The sequence below is a fragment of the Oncorhynchus tshawytscha genome, linkage group LG29 (assembly GCF_018296145.1).
Source record: "Oncorhynchus tshawytscha isolate Ot180627B linkage group LG29, Otsh_v2.0, whole genome shotgun sequence".
NCBI classification, from domain to species: Eukaryota; Metazoa; Chordata; class Actinopteri; order Salmoniformes; family Salmonidae; genus Oncorhynchus; species Oncorhynchus tshawytscha.
The window spans coordinates 13,911,833-13,928,040 of record NC_056457.1 but is presented as its reverse complement, the minus strand read 5'-3'; the positions used below and the strand labels follow the sequence as shown (position 1 = coordinate 13,928,040).

At 45.0% G+C, this 16,208-nt stretch overlaps 1 protein-coding gene across 3 annotated transcripts in view; it reads right to left on the bottom strand.

Annotated features, from left to right (window-relative positions):
* The window catches only part of LOC112227902 (RNA-binding Raly-like protein), a 156,889-nt gene that overhangs the window by 19,547 nt on the left and 121,134 nt on the right, over nt 1-16,208 (bottom strand). For all 3 annotated transcript variants that reach the window (XM_024392892.2, XM_024392894.2, XM_024392893.2), the window contains exons 3-4: nt 3,723-3,798; nt 1,434-1,481 (exon numbers count right to left, since the gene is read on the bottom strand). In XM_024392892.2, coding sequence (XP_024248660.1) covers nt 1,434-1,481; nt 3,723-3,798 — 124 coding nt within the window. The remainder of the gene's footprint in view (nt 1-1,433; nt 1,482-3,722; nt 3,799-16,208) is intronic.

The window sequence follows — 16,208 nt, the reverse complement described above, 5'->3', positions numbered from 1 at the left end:
GCGGTACCCGGAGCGCCAAGTCTAGGTCCAAGAGACTTCTAAACAGCTTCTAACCCAAGCCATAAACTCCTGAACACCTAATCAAATGGCTACCCAGACTATTTGCATGTTAAACTGCATTGTTGGTTAGGGGCTCGTAAGTAAGCATTTCACTGTAAAATTTGATTTGATTGTCAGAAATGCTACAAAAAGGTAGCACATCGTTGGTTCTTAAAGGACTGAAATGTGCATGTGAGAGCGATAAATTATACATTTAATAAAAACTGCTGCATCTACAAACGTGTTGAGCCCAAATGTATCCAAGTGTAATTGTCACCTTGTGGACGCCGCAGCCTCGTTTTAATCCGACGTCTAGAATTGTTTCTAGGTTTGGGCCCCAAGAATTCTAATGATAACGGCCCTACGGTATAAGTGTTCTCTGTAATGGCCGGAAGGAATCATGACGCGAGGTGGGGAGTGAGTCGTGTACCTCCAATCAAATTGATTTGCAAATTTTCATCGACATTGGTGTCATATTGGCTTAGATACGAATTTAACATTGAGCTTCAATCAATCCATACTACTGTATATTCGCACCAACCAGCGTATTTTGTCATCAATGACTTATGAAGTATATCCCCCAACAATCTATCTATTACATATAAGGTTGATGGTAGCTGTATAATGGCTATCTACTGTAGGTCTATCTGACATGGATTTGCTTATCAAATGGTCCTATTTTCAAATGCACGCAATCCATTTGTACAACCTATTATTCATAGCCTATGCCTCTGTCTCGCAATATATTTCTATACAGTATACTGCATCTCATTCTATGACCTCTTCAATTGTTCCTTATCAATGACGTACAAATCTGTGCTCCGCCATTTTGAAACATTCCAATTCAAGTGTGTTCTTTTGGATGCAAATAAATGTCAAATCTCTCACAAGCCTGACTTTTCATTATTTTTCACATTGATCAAATTACTATTACACTCTAATGTACTATCAATTATCTTCCCATCCATCTTTAAAAGAAGGGGGGATAAATAAAACAAGATGTAAATGTCAAAGTGAGGTGTCTTCCTTGACTAATTTCACAGCGCCAGTTGATTTTTCAATCGCAGCTCTGTCCGAGTTGACATTTAGTAAATGTCTCAGCAGATTAAAGCACTGAACACCAAAACAAATTAGCGGAAGAAAACACAGGTTGATAAAAGTACAAGGACGTGCTCTACTCAGTCTTTTTAAATGGATGAAATGACTGAAAAGGTATCTTATTCATATTTGGAGAGAAGGTTGCTTAGCAAAAACAACTTGAAGCAGAAGGTACTTTGCTGGGAAACATTTCCATATTTCCGTAAATTTTTCATTTGACCGATTTTACACTTGGCATAATGTAATTTACAGTTTTTTCCAATGTCATAAAAGTAAGTGAATTATTCAATACATACCGACTGTAGAAATCATCCCTGTAGTAGTCATAGTCAAATTCATAACCACTGGGGATGAGAGAGAGAGAGAGAGAGAGAGAGAGAGAGAGAAAAGAGAGAGTGTGTTTAGCATTTAATGTCTACTATAAGCTCTGTCAAATGCTAACATATCAAAACAGAAACCGTTTGATCCAAACAGACATGTGGGTCAAGTCTTAAGGCCACCGCAGATGGAGAAAAAACCTTAGCTAATCTGACATGCGGAGGCCAACGACTGACTGACAGGAATAAGAGTGGTTTCAGAGTGGTTCTACATTCAAGGCCGGAACCTGCGGATAAACCTAGGAAGGTCACAAGAACTAAGGTACCTCCATCAACAACACATTCCACAATCTCACGTCAATTGTGAGCTCAGAGGAATCATGAAAATGTCAGTACTAATAAAAAATAGAACATATAAACTACATTTCAGAGAAGGAAAGAAAATGTACACCTATTCAGAACAGGAGAGAAGTTCACATTTCTTTTCACAGGGATAATTTTTAATTAAGATTCATGCAAATGTCATTTCCATTTAGAGCAGCCCAGTGTTGGTTTTGGCTCTCTAATTACCATGTTACATCACGGCTGTTTTGAGCTGTGGTATTAAAATGCAAATGAATGTTTAATGAATTTGTAACATAAAAAACAATGTGCAAATGAATAAATAAGAAAACAAAGAGGCCTAATGGAACAAGCCAATGAATGGGACAACTGTGGGTTGACAGGGTGTCAAGGGACCACTATACAACAGTCTGTTAACCATTAGTCATAGTAAATAGACCAATATGGCTGCACACCAGTTATACACTCAGTGGTCAGTTTATTAGGTACACCCATCTAGTACCGGGTCGGAACCCTATTTGCCTCCAGAACATTCTGAATTCTTTGCCACCACCAGCCTGAACTGTTGACACCAGGCAGGATGGGGCTATGGACTCATGCTGCTTACATAAAGTTAAGTTCAATCCTGACTTTCTCCATCAGCATGACGCAACAGGGAACGGGGATTCGTCGCACCAGGCAATGTTTTTCCACTCCTCAATTGCCCAGTATTAGTGACCGCTGGAGCCTCTTCTTCTTGTTTTTAGCTAATAGGAGTGGAACCCAGTGTGGTCATCTGCTGCAATAGCACATCTGTGACAAGGATCGACAAGTTGTGTGCTCCGAGATGGTGTTCTGCACACCACTGTTGTACAGCGCCATTATTTGCCTGTTTGTGACCCGCCTGTTAACATGGCACGATTCTTGCCATTCTCCTTCGACCTCTCATCAATGGGCTATTTTCACCCACAGGACTGGCGCTGACTGGATGTTTTTTGTTTTCCGCTCCATAAACCCCAGACACTGACACGCGTGAAAAGCCCAGGAGACCGGACGTTTCTGAGATACTGGAACCGGCGCGCCTGGGACCAACGATCATACCACACTCAAAGTCGCTTAGGCCACTTCTTTTGCCCATTCTAATGTTCAATCGAACCGTAACTGATTGCCTCAATGCTGTCTGCATGCTTTATGTAGCAAGCCACGGCCACGTGACTCACTGTCTGTAGGAGCGAACCATTTTCATGAATGTGGAGGTGTAACTAACAAACTGACCACTGAGTGTATTATACATTGACAAAAAAAATAAAGCTTTAATGATCAGACGTGTATGGGAGAAAAATTAGGCCATGCGTAATAAAGCCTTCATATTCAATTTTTTTTGCATGGAATGCCTCTTATGTTGGATCTGTTATACTTGACGATTTTAAGGACATGTCAAGAGTCGAATAACTAGTACCTTGGGAGTAAACTCAATTGGGAAATGAGAATTTACATTTTTACCAGAAGTTTTCATGGTTCTCATTTTATGTGCTCTTGAGAAACATGGGCAAACTAAATCCCACATTGTTAATGACTTAAAACCATATGGATGTCATTGATTTTTTCCCCTCACAATCCTAGAGTTAAAACAACACAGAACACTGACCTTTGACAAAATAATGATGCCAGAGTTCTCATACAAAGCCAGAGTATCTTTAGCATAATGTAGCTGCTAACCCCAGTTTTCTATAGGTTCTTGCTGATTCGCCAACTCCTAGACATAATCTGAATTTGCATCACTCCTTAGCCTTCACCTGACACCACACACTAATCCAACTCCTTTACAAGTTGTTACAGTAGGAGAAAGCCTCAGACACACACTTTAGACAGGTTCCTCATCTCCCCATAGCCGAGAGGGAGAGATGAGAGAGGGACAGAGAGTGAGAGAGATCTTTACGGGTTTACCTGTAAACAGCCGACAGCGGCCGTTTGGAGCCTGGCTTGGGCCGGTACGGTTTGGGCTCCCCTGCCATGTTTATGTCTGTAAAAAACATACAAATAAAAAGCAGTTCTTTACTCAGCTTTTCTTTTTTTTCATCCACTCTTTCCTTCCCTCCCTAAAACAGTCAAATACCTAAAGTACCGGCAACTCATGTCAGTACCAATCCTGTCACTGAAAAACCATTCCGGCATCTAATCCAATTTAACACTTCAGTGCAGCGTAAATTACTAGAAAAGGTCCGGTTTTTGAAGAACCCTTTTCAGTAAGGGGATGCAAAAATAGCATCAGATATCATTATTTAATGTGTAAATTAAATGTTTAACATGTGGTGTACAATGAGGACTGATTTGATGCAATACAGTGCAAGGTTTGTCATCTTCAGTCCTGGGGAGATTCAAATACCTTTAATTGAACAATTCCAGGTAACTTACCATTTCAAATAATATAGTAGTCTATATGCGAATATGTCCGACATCCTCCTTGAAACTTTCCTGCGTGAAGCTCTTTTCTAAAGTGCTCTGAAGATAGCCATAACAACCTTGGTACCAATACGAACCCAGGTGTAAGGGGGAGGGAGAGAATACAGTGTCCTTCATTACTCATTTACAGAATGGGCTTCCTTGGGAGAGAAGAGAACCCAACAAGGTAAGGATGCTGTAGAGCGAATGCTCTTTCATTTACAACCATCCATTGTTCGGGTAGAAAATAGATAGTTGAAGGAAAGGACATCAGCTTTTTTTCTATTTCTCGTTATCCACAAGTATGTATGACATCAACTATTTCCCTCCCTTTGGTATCCTATTGTCTATGTACTTGCTCATGTGCATATGGGACCGGCACCCTTGAAGGTTTCAACTTATCTGACTCGCTTTATCAGGTGTACTGTGATCACAAACCCCGAGTGTATAGGCTATTCAAATCGCTATCTCTACATCAGCAAGGCTTTTACAAGGCCTCCTTCACAACTTCTGCCTTCTGCACGATTCATCCTTTTTTACTGCATGTCAAAGATGCTCAAGACCTGTTTGAGCTGCAAGGTCATTCTGAAATGGCAACACAAGAGAGACAGGAACAGGAAAGTACATCCCTCCTCACAAAACAAGACACCTCGATGAGAGCTACAGTACAGGATGTTCACCAAAGCCTTTTGTGCCCAACAGAATACCGTGTGTATGCACATCTCACTGTTTAAGATGCACTTCCAGTCAGTCCTATCTAAGCAGATGTTAGTCTAAATTATGCATGTGGACCCGGCTGAGCTCACTCGGGAGCAGCTGAACCTCACTGGTGAGATCATAGCAGGGAGAGGCAGAATAAACGGCGGGAGGATTTTGCAGCCTAGCTTCCCGCCCCTCCACTCTCCACAGAAATGTGATTATGCCCATGGCTGTTTGTACACTACCCTGTCAGACATCCTAAAACACCGCCTTGTTTATTTAGAATGTGGGAGAGATAGCGTGTGTGTGTGTGTGTATGGTGGTGATTATCAGTGAGGATAACTTTAATATAATCCTATTACCTAGGTGTGTGTGTGTGACTGAAATAATCATTTTATCTGGGTTGATTTCTTCCACAGTAACGACACAAAAAGATATCAAACATTATGGGACAATTTGCTGTTACAGGCAGAGAGGTTTGTAACCCTCTTTCTTAAATGGTCTTTTAACTAATTTACCGCATGGTGATGTCACCATGGAAGGCGAAAACTCCATCCCACCAAAACAGGCTGAAATATCAGGTGGCCTGTTCAAACAGCTCTTACACTAGAAAGGCGGTATCATCATTTTCACAATTTCACAGTATTATTCCAACCTCATAGTGTGGAAATATATATATAAAAAACTTTAGGAACACATGCTCCTTCCATGACATAGACTGACCAGGTGAATCCAGGTGAAAGCTATGATCCCTTATTGATGTCACCTGTTAAATCCACCTTAATCATTGTAGATGAAGGGGAGGAGACAGCTTAAAGAAGGATTTTTAAGCCTAGAGACAATTGAGACATGGATTGTGTACGTGTGCCATTCAGAGGGTGAACGGGCAAGACAAAGTGCCTTTGAAAGGAGTATGGTAGTAGGTGCCAGGCGCACAGGTTTGAGTGTCAAGAACTGCAACGCTGCTGTTTGTCAAGCTCAAATGTTTCCCGTGTGTATCACCAATGGTCCACCACCCAAAGGACATCCAGCCAACTTGGCACAACTGTGGGAAACATTGGAGTCAACATGGGCCAGCATCCCTGTGGAATGTTTTTGACACCATGCCCGATGAATTGAGGCTGTTCTGAGGGCAAAGGGGGGTGCAACTCAATATTAAGAAGATGTTCTTAATGTTTTGTACACTCATTGTATAAAACAAAGCAAAATCACATTTTTGACTGCAATGGGCTTTTAAGATCGATTTGAAGTCATGCATGCCCCAGGTGATAACAGGTATAAAGATCAGGTACTGTAGTACTTTAGGATAACACAGAGCAATCTCTGCATGGGTTAAACCCCGCACACACAACTTGGCACTGTGCCATACAGCACTTCATCCAGCAACCTGACAGACTGTCTATCGGCATTGGCTCCACTTGGCACTTGCCAGAGGGTTTAGAACAGTTTGACTGGGCTGTCAGGATAAGCCTGACTCAGGTGCTAACTCCACTGGAGGAAGGAGATCCATCAACGCTACAGCAACACCATTTGAGAAGCAACAAGGAAAGCGAAGGCTGATCCTAGACCAGCCCTTAGGGCTCTCTCGCTGGAGCATCAGCACAGTGCGAGACAGAGACAATGACTTACAATGAATACAATGAATGCAATGAATCAGATTCCTAGGGTCAAGAAGATGAGAGTTGTCCATGGTGCTGATAAAGTGTAATACAGAGAATATTGTCGCTGTCCGTGGTGCTGATATCAAGCACCACTACTACGGAGAATATGGAGCACTGTCCATGGACTTAAAGCAGACATCCACTCCACTCGGCCAAATCCTAACTTGACATACACGCATGCACATTTAATTTGATTTCCCCATTGATTTCAAGGCATGCCTATACAAATGTTCAAGTTCTGCTCGCTGGTGTCAAGTTAAGTCTTGACACGTAGAGGGGAAGGGCGCTGTCCATGGCCCTAAATCAGAGCTCCGTGGAGAGGAGGAGGGGGAAAGAACTTGGTGACTTTTGGCTGCAGGAGAAATGAAAGCTTCCCATTCAGACCAGCTTTCACACCGAATCATTCGCAGCATCCACAACGAGAACTAATTATTCATCTCAATGGCTACATTCAATACTCTGTAATCACTGAACTTGCTGACCACAGTAATATTATACACCTTATACTGGAACACACACACACACACACACACACACACACACACACACACACACACACACACACACACCTGTTCAAAAGTTTGGGATCACTTAGAAATGTCCTTGTTTTTTAAATAAAAGCACATTTTCTGTCCATTAAAATGACACAAAATTGATCAGTGTGGACATTGTTAATGTTGTAAATGACTATTGTAGCTGGAAATGGCTTATTTTTAATGGAATATCTACATAGGTGTACAGAGGACCATTATCAGCAACCATCACCCCTGTGTTCCAATGCAAATTGATTTTTCTGATTATCAATCAGGCTTTTAAAATGATACACTTGGATTATCTAACATAACGTGCCATTGAAACACAGGAGTGATGGTTGCTGATAATGGGCTGTACTCCTATGTGGATATTCCATAAAAAATCTACCATTTCCAGCTACAATAGTAATTTACAACATTAACAATGTCTACACTGTATTTCTGATCATTTTTATGTTATTTTAATGGACAAAAAAATTGCTTTTCTTTCAAAAACAAGGACATTTTTAAGTGACCACAAACTTTTGAATGGTAGTGTGTGTATGTATTCTGTATAACGCACACACCACACACAAAAAATATATATTTGTCATTGCACTTGCAGTACATTCCCTTCTGTAATCTTATGCAGGACCTACAACATATATGACCCAGGTGGATGAATAAGTGAAAGACATTGTAACGGTTTTCTAGTGGTGATGAAGGAGAGTCGGACCAAACTGCAGCGTGTCGATTGCGATCCATATTTATTAAACAAAACGTAAACACGACTAAACACTAAACACTACAAAACAATAAACGTAATGAAAACCGAAAACAGCCTATCTAGTGCAAACTAACAGAGAGTACAAGTAAGACACTAAGGACAATCACCCACGACAAACTCAAAGAATATGGCTGCCTAAATATGGTTCCCAATCAGAGACAACGATAAGCACCTGCCTCTGATTGAGAACCACTCCAGACAGCCATAGACTTTGCTAGACAACCCACTAAGCTACAATCCCAATACCACCACCAAAACCCCAAGACAAACACACCACAATTACAAAAACCCTATGCCACACCCTGGCCTGACCAAATACATAAAGATAAACACAAAATACTTTGACCAGGGCGTGACAGAACCCCCTAAGGTGCGGACTCCCGAACACACCTCAAAACAATAGGGAGGGTCCGGGTGGGCGTCTGTCCATGGTGGCGGCTCCGGCGCGGGACGTGGACCCCACTCATTTAATGTCTTAGTCCCCTCTCCCTTCGTCCCTGGATAGTCCACCCTCGCCGCCGACCATGGCCTAGTAGTCCTCACCCAGAACCCCACTGGACTGAGGAGCAGATCGGGACTGAAGGACAGCTCGGGACCGAGGCAGCTCGGGACTGAGGGGAAGCTCAGGAGTGAGAGAAAGCTCAGGAGCTGAGGAAAGCTGAGAGGAAAGCTCAGGAGTGAGAGGAAGCTCAGGAGTGAGAGGAAGCTCAGGAGTGAGAGGAAGCTCAGGAGTGAGAGGAAGCTCAGGAGTGAGAGGAAGCTCAGGAGTGAGAGGAAGCTCAGGAGTGAGAGGAAGCTCAGGAGTGAGAGGAAGCTCAGGCAGGTAGATAGATCTACCAGCTCCTGGCTGGCTGGTGGTTTCAGCAGATCCTGGCTGACTGGCAGATCCTGGCTGACTGGCAGATCCTGGCTGACTGGCAGATCCTGGCTGACTGGCAGATCTGGAAGAGTCTGGTTGACTGGCAGATCTGGAAGAGTCTGGTTGACTGGCAGATCTGGAAGAGTCTGGTTGACTGGCAGATCTGGAAGAGTCTGGTTGACTGGCAGATCTGGAAGAGTCTGGTTGACTGGCAGATCTGGAAGAGTCTGGCTGACTGGCAGATCTGGAAGAGTCTGGCTGACTGGCAGATCTGGCGGCGCTGGGCAGACTGGCGGCGCTGGGCAGACTGGCGGCGCTGGGCAGACTGGCGGTGCTGGGCAGACTGGCGGTGCTGGGCAGACTGGTGGCGCTGGGCAGACTGGCGACGCTGGGCAGACTGGCGACGCTGGGCAGACTGGCGACGCTGGGCAGACTGGCGGCGCTGGGCAGACTGGCGGCGCTGGGCAGACTGGCGGCGCTGGGCAGACTGGCGGCGCTGGGCAGACTGGCGACGCTGGGCAGACTGACGACGCTGGGCAGACTGGACGCTGGGCAGACTGGCGACGCTGGGCAGACTGGCGATGCTGGGCAGACTGGCGATGCTGGGCAGACTGACGGCGCTGGGCAGACTGACGGCGCTGGGCAGACTGGCGACGCTGGGCAGACTGGCGACGCTGGGCAGACGGGGGGCACTGGCGGCGCTGGGCAGACTGGCGGCACTAGCTGCTCCATATAGGCTGACAGCTCTGGCGGCTTCTTACAGACTGACCGCTCTGGCGGCTCCGTGCTGACTGGCAGCTCCTTGCAGACTGGCAGCTCCTTACAGACTGACAGCTCCGTGCAGACTGACAGCTCCTTGCAGACTGGCAGCTCCTTGCAGACTGGCAGCTCCTTGCAGACTGGCAGCTCCATGCAGACTGGCAGCTCCATGCAGACTGGCTGCTCTATGCAGACTGACAGCTCTGGCTGCTTCATGCAGACTGACAGCTCTGGCTGCTCCATGTAGACTGGCTGCTTCATGCAGACTGGCAGCTCGGGCTGCTTCATGTAGACTGGCTGCTTCATGCAGACTGACAGCTCTGGCTGCTTCATGCAGACTGGCAGCTCTGGCTGCTCCATGCAGACTGGCAGCTCTGGCTGCGCTGAACAGGCGGGAGACTCCGGCAGCGTAGGAGAGGAGAAAGGCTCTGGCTGCGCTGAACAGGCGGGAGACTCCGGCAGCGCTGGAGATGAGGAAAGCTCTAACAGCGCTAGAGAGGCGAGGCGCACTGTAGGCCTGATGCGTGGTGCTGGTACTGGTGGTACTGGACCGAGGACACGCACAGGAAGCCTGGTGCGGGGAGCTGCTACCGGAGGGCTGGGTTGTGGAGGTGGTACTGGATAGACCGGACCGTGCAGGCGCACTGGAGCTCTTGAGCACCGAGCCTGCCCAACCTTACCTGGTTGAATGCTCTCGGTTGCCCTGCCAGTGTGGCGAGGTGGAATAGCCCGCACTGGGCTATGCAGGCGAACCGGAGACACCGAGCGCAAGGCTGGTGCCATGTAAGCCGGCCCAAGGAGACGCACTGGGGACCAGATGCGTAGAGCCGGCTTCATGGCATTTGGCTCGACGCTCAATCTAGCCCGGCCGATACGCGGAGCTGGAATATACCGAACCGGGCTGTGCACCCGCACTGGAGACACCGTGCGCTCCACAGCATAACACGGTGCCTGCCCGGTCTCTCCAGCCCCCCGGTAAGCACAGGGAGTTTGCGCAGGTCTCCTACCTGGCATAGCCATACTCCCTGTAAGCCCCCCCCCAATAAATTTTTGGGGCTGACTCTCGGGCTTCGCTCTGCGCCGCCGTGTTTTCCTTTTCGACTCCATTCGCCTATAGCCTTCTTCGCACTGCTCAAGCGAATCCCATGCGGGCTCCTGCACTCTCTCTGGGTCGGCCGCCCACCTGTCGATCTCTTCCCACGTCGTATACTCCATGCCATTGCTGTCTATAACGTCCTCCTTTCGCTTCTCCTGTTGCACCTTTGGGCGGCTACACTCCCCTGGTTTAGCCCAGGGTCCTCTCCCGTCGAGGATTTCCTCCCATGTCCAGAAATCCTTATTTAGCATCTCCTTTTTCGGCTTCTCCTGCCTGTTGACACGCCGCTTGGTCCGTTGGTGGTGGGTGATTCTGTAACGGTTTTCTAGTGGTGATGAAGGAGAGTCGGACCAAACTGCAGCGTGTCGATTGCGATCCATATTTATTAAACAAAACGTAAACACGACTAAACACTAAACACTACAAAACAATAAACGAATCCATATTTATTAAACAAAACGTAAACACGACACTAAACACTAAACACTACAAAACAATAAACCTGCCTAATGAAAACCGAAAACAGCCTATCTAGTGCAAACTAAAGATAAACAAAAATTAAGTGAAAGACATACTGTATCTTCTCTGAAAGGATGAATAAGTGAAAGACATACTGTATCTTCTCTGAAAGGATGAATAAGTGAAAGACATACTGTATCTTCTCTGAAAGGATGATTAAGTGAAAGACATACTGTATCTTCTCTGAAAGGATGAATAAATGAAAGAAGTGGGTACAAGGTGAAATCTATTCCAGAGACACAGAGGCAGGGAAAGAGCACGAGGGAGGAATCATTTCAGCTTCAGCTGTGTTTTTCTGACAAGTGAACATGCATCCGTGACTCCCTGGGGTACGGAGGCCTGCTTTCTTTTATTGGACTTATTTGTGCCCCTCACATCTCCCCATAGGAGCGAGAGCTTCACTTAATGCTGAGCCTTACCTGCGTGTCCTTCATATCTGACCTCTGCTGCCAAAGAGAGACTTGCATGTCATGCCTCACTCTCTCCCTCTTCTTATTATCCCTAGAAGCGAGGAATGAATAATACCGTATCAATATGTGGAGGCCTTGACTATAAGCCATGACTGCAACATTTAGTCATACCACCTCACCAATGTAGCCTTTGCACAGATATATACAACTGTGGTAATAGCACTTAGGCATATTAGCGTAAGTATTACTACAAAGTGAGGGATGAAACGAGCTGCCGCAATGCCCATAGCGGCAGTAGCACATTTTCAAAATAAAATTAGGGCTACGACCACAATTTAGAAAAGGATGGAGGTGCAGAACAGAGGAAAAGAGAGAGCGAGAGAGAAAAAAACGTACTCATATTGATGGGAGGGATTCCACCTAAGGTACTGAAGCAGATCTAGAACAAACCCAGTCCAGGCAGTAAGGTCAGACATTTTTCTCTCCTAACTACCCCCCCCCCCCACCCCACCCAACACACGCACACACAGTCAGACAGCTAGAAAGGGCACTTCTTCAGTGCTCTGAGAGGTCAGGCCTTCGCTTCACATAGGCTCTCTCACATCCACTCGGTAACACACACACACACACACACACACACACACACACACACACACACACACACACACACACACACACAGGGCTTGAGAAAGGAGCTGGCAGATCACCTCAAGGTCAGAGAGAGAGGGGACAGAAACCCCACACCCACTTACAGAGTGGGAGTGGGAGATACAGAATTACTTCAGAGAGGGAGGGTTAATGGAAAAGAAAGTGGGTGAGTGGAGGGAAGAGACCAAGATAGAAGGTTTTTATTTAAATTTGATTTAACTAGTCAGTTAAGAGCAAATTCTTATTTACAATGACAGCCTACCCCGGCCAAACCCGAACACGCTGGGCCAACTGTGCGCCGTCCTATGGGACTCCCAATCACGGACGGATGTGATACAGCCTGGAATCAAACCAGGGACTGTAGTGATGCCTCTTGAATTGAGATGCAGTGCCTTAGACTGCTGCGCCACTTGGGAGCAAAAGTATAGGAGTGAGAGACATGGAGTCTGGAAGCGAAAAGTGGGAGCGTTTTACTATTTAATCCATTTTCTGGTCATATGAAGATTAAAATATTAGCAAAATATGGCCTCTTTTCCATAGGTATACTCTTCTATTTTCATAACTGTATTTCTAGTTGTCTTACACTGTGCCACCCATGTACAATCACCAGATAAACCAAGTACTCCATCTTTGAACAGCCTCACCTTTAAGAAATATGCTTCAGTATTGGCTTGACATTGGGCAGTGACTCAATGGAATGAGCTCCGTTGAATGCGGTCTCGCTATATATTACAGTCACATCTCATCTCCGACAGTTGTCCCGGCCAGACATTAGACTGAGTCATCCTAGGCTACCATCTGTTTCACCGCTCCACGGTAAACACATAGATAAAATCAGACCTACAGTGCATCAGACTCTTACAACAGCATCTCTTGATTAATCACAGTGTCGATGCTTCTGCCTGGTCTGAAAGCATCCCAGGCGCTTCTTGATCCGGCCTGACTGCTGATCTCTCTCTCTCTCTCTGCCTGCAGCTGTGGATCCCTGACCTGATTAACCGGTCGTGCTACTTTGTCCCGGACCTGCTGTTTTGACTCTCTCTCTGTCTTTCTCTCTCTCTCTCTCATTGAAAAACACATCCCTTACATCTCCTTCAAACAGACGCAGACTCTGTATCCCCGAATACTGGCGTTTCCTAATACATCTTTGTCAAATTGACCATGCACCCTCCCTCCTCCCCCCCTCCTAGCCCTGCTGTCTCTTTGACAAGATAAACCTTAAAGGGAGTGAGGGAGAAAGAGAGTTGTCTGCTGCCGCCAATCTTGCTTCCGTCTTAATTAATTGAACGAAGTAACTAATTATGGAAAGCGAGACGCGGCGGGAGGGAAGGGAAAAAGAACAGAGGAGCAGAGGAGGAGAGGAGGAGACGTGCTTGTGATGGACGTGAGGCGAGGCGGGAGAGCTGGCAGCGTTTAGTAGAATAGATTGTTGTCAGACCACCCAGTGGCCAACCCACACAGCTCATCAGAAGTTTGTTTTTAAGATGGGTTGAAATAGCTTTCTAACCGAGACTGTGCTGCTTAGACGTGAGAGTCGGTATGGAGAAAGATGAGGAGGAGGGAGGTTATGGTGAAGTTGTTCAGTGCAATGCTCAGTGAAAAGACGGCACATTTGTCTTCAGTATAAATAAGTGTGGGAAGAACATTGTCGGACTCAAACTGCCTTTGATTCTTTCTGGTGTTCACGTTGACATTTTCGCTGGCTTTAAAAAATGTTTTTTCTCTTTTCCATCTATAGAAAATAAATCTCTAGCTGAACACTGGAATTACCTAATGTACTAGGTTTTATTATGTCATACGTGGGTGAGGTACAAAGAATGTGAATTGTTGACGCAGAGAAATAAGATGTATGGTCCACCTAGCCCTTAGAGCAAAGGCCTGAGTAACACTTATTATGCTCAAGATCCGACAGAATAGCTACTGCAAAGGGATTACCTGAAACAGCTGTCTAGTTGGCTAATATCCTTCTCATTCCCTCTGGCCAAATCAAGCTGACACACAAAGGTGAAATTGGTGGCAGATTCAGTTAATTGTTTGCAGCAAATATTTCAATATAACAGGCAGGAGTGAGTACACAATCGTTTGATTTTATTTTTGTATTGGATGTATCTAACGATGGCCTGTATTTATCCCGGAAAGATAAATCCATTGTTTTGTTCATTTTTGTTTTACTCTGCCTACAAACACGATGGATGATTCAGAATCCAATGAATCATCCAGTGGTTGATTGACGAGAGATACTTACGAGCTCAAAGAAACATGTTGCAGGTTTCAGAAGATTCAAGCACTGTTAAAGACAACAAACCCAATCAACAAAACAAACCAAAGCCAAGTTGGCCAAGCGTAGGTATCAAGGTATCAACGATGGCATCAAACCATCCCCAAACTAGAGGGCGCGCGTGGAGAGTGAGGAGGTTTATTGATATGGACGTTGACTTGTTAAAATCCATCAATGAAAGGCTTGCCAAACTTGATATACTACATCAATGTCAGATTGATGATCTAAGGAAAGAGAACACGGTGCTGAAAGGTTCTGTAGACTCTATTCATGGCAAGGTGGAGGTGGTGCAAAGGGAGAACAAATAACTTAAAGAAACCTTGCTTGATGTGCAGTGTCGATCAATGCGGGACAATCTCATATTTTCAGGGGGACCGGAGAATGACAACAGCAGAGTCTGTGAGGACACTGTCCAACACTGTTAACTCAACTGAAACTGCTCACAGATGTCATGTGTAATGCCACATTCTACAGAGTCCATAGAATGGGTAAGGCCTCTGGGAATAGGCCTTGGGTTATTATTGCATGTTTTGAACATTTTAAGCAAAAGGTAATGACGAAGAGCAGGGGCAGTGAACTCAGGAACACTGATTTTGGAATTAATGGTTTTTTTCCCCCTGGAGATCAATGAAAGGAGAAAAAAAATGTATCCCATCATGAAAGAAAAGCGTTGTCTGAACCAACGAGTCTCCTTGGTGATGGATAAACTATACATCAACGGCTAATTGTATTGGGAAACGAGAGTAACTCCCTGGATATTGTAATCCAATGTTCAAATCTGAGTTTGTGTGTTTTAGAGTATCATGACAACTTCAACTATAACAAATCTTCACTTGACAAGAAAGGGGCTGCATGACCGAAACGCAGTTGGATACATCTGTAAATGATGGGCAAATGAACATTCATGGATATAGTCTACTTAGAAGGGACAGGAATAGTGGGGGTGTAGCACTGTCCATTCAGAATCATATACCGATGTGTGTATTGATCTCCAAGCTCTAGTCTAAGGTGTACTATCTGGATGACTTATACGCTGGGTTTGACCAGGCCAAAGATAGTAACAGAGATGTACATATCTTGGGCGATTTTAATATAAATTGGAAGGATCATAATAATTCAAACGTAACTAAATTAATGAGGCATGCAGAGAGCGGTGGTTTGAAACAAATAGTAGATCATCAACTAAGTTAGGTCACCGTTCGGACACGTGCACTGATCTGATCTTCTGTAATATACCATTGCAATGCTTAAAAGCCAGATCAATGCCAGTGCGCTGGACAGACCATAATGTTGTGACCATAACCATAAACACCAAGGTTCCAAAGAAACCCCAGAGGGTTGTGGTCAGGAGAAATGTTAAAACATTTAATCATGAGCTACTTCAAAAGGATTTGGCTGCTGTACCCTGGGAGCTGATTCATCTAGAGGATGATTTAAATCACGCTACAGAATGTTTTATTGATTTGCTCACTGAGGTAATGGACCATCATGCCCCAGTAAGAAAGAGTACAGTTGGGGCTCGTTTATCTCCATGGATTGATGATGAACTGGGTGAGGCATTTTCGCAAAGAAATATGGCAAAAGTCTTCGCAGCTAAATCTAAACTAGAAGTTGATTAACAGAATTGTAGAACACTACGTAATTATGCAGTTAAATTAAATCGCAAGAAAAAAACGTTATTTTACAAAAATGCTTTTATTGATTGTAAAAACTATTCTAAAAAAGGTATGGAATACAGTAAAGGGCTATCTCATCATGCCCAT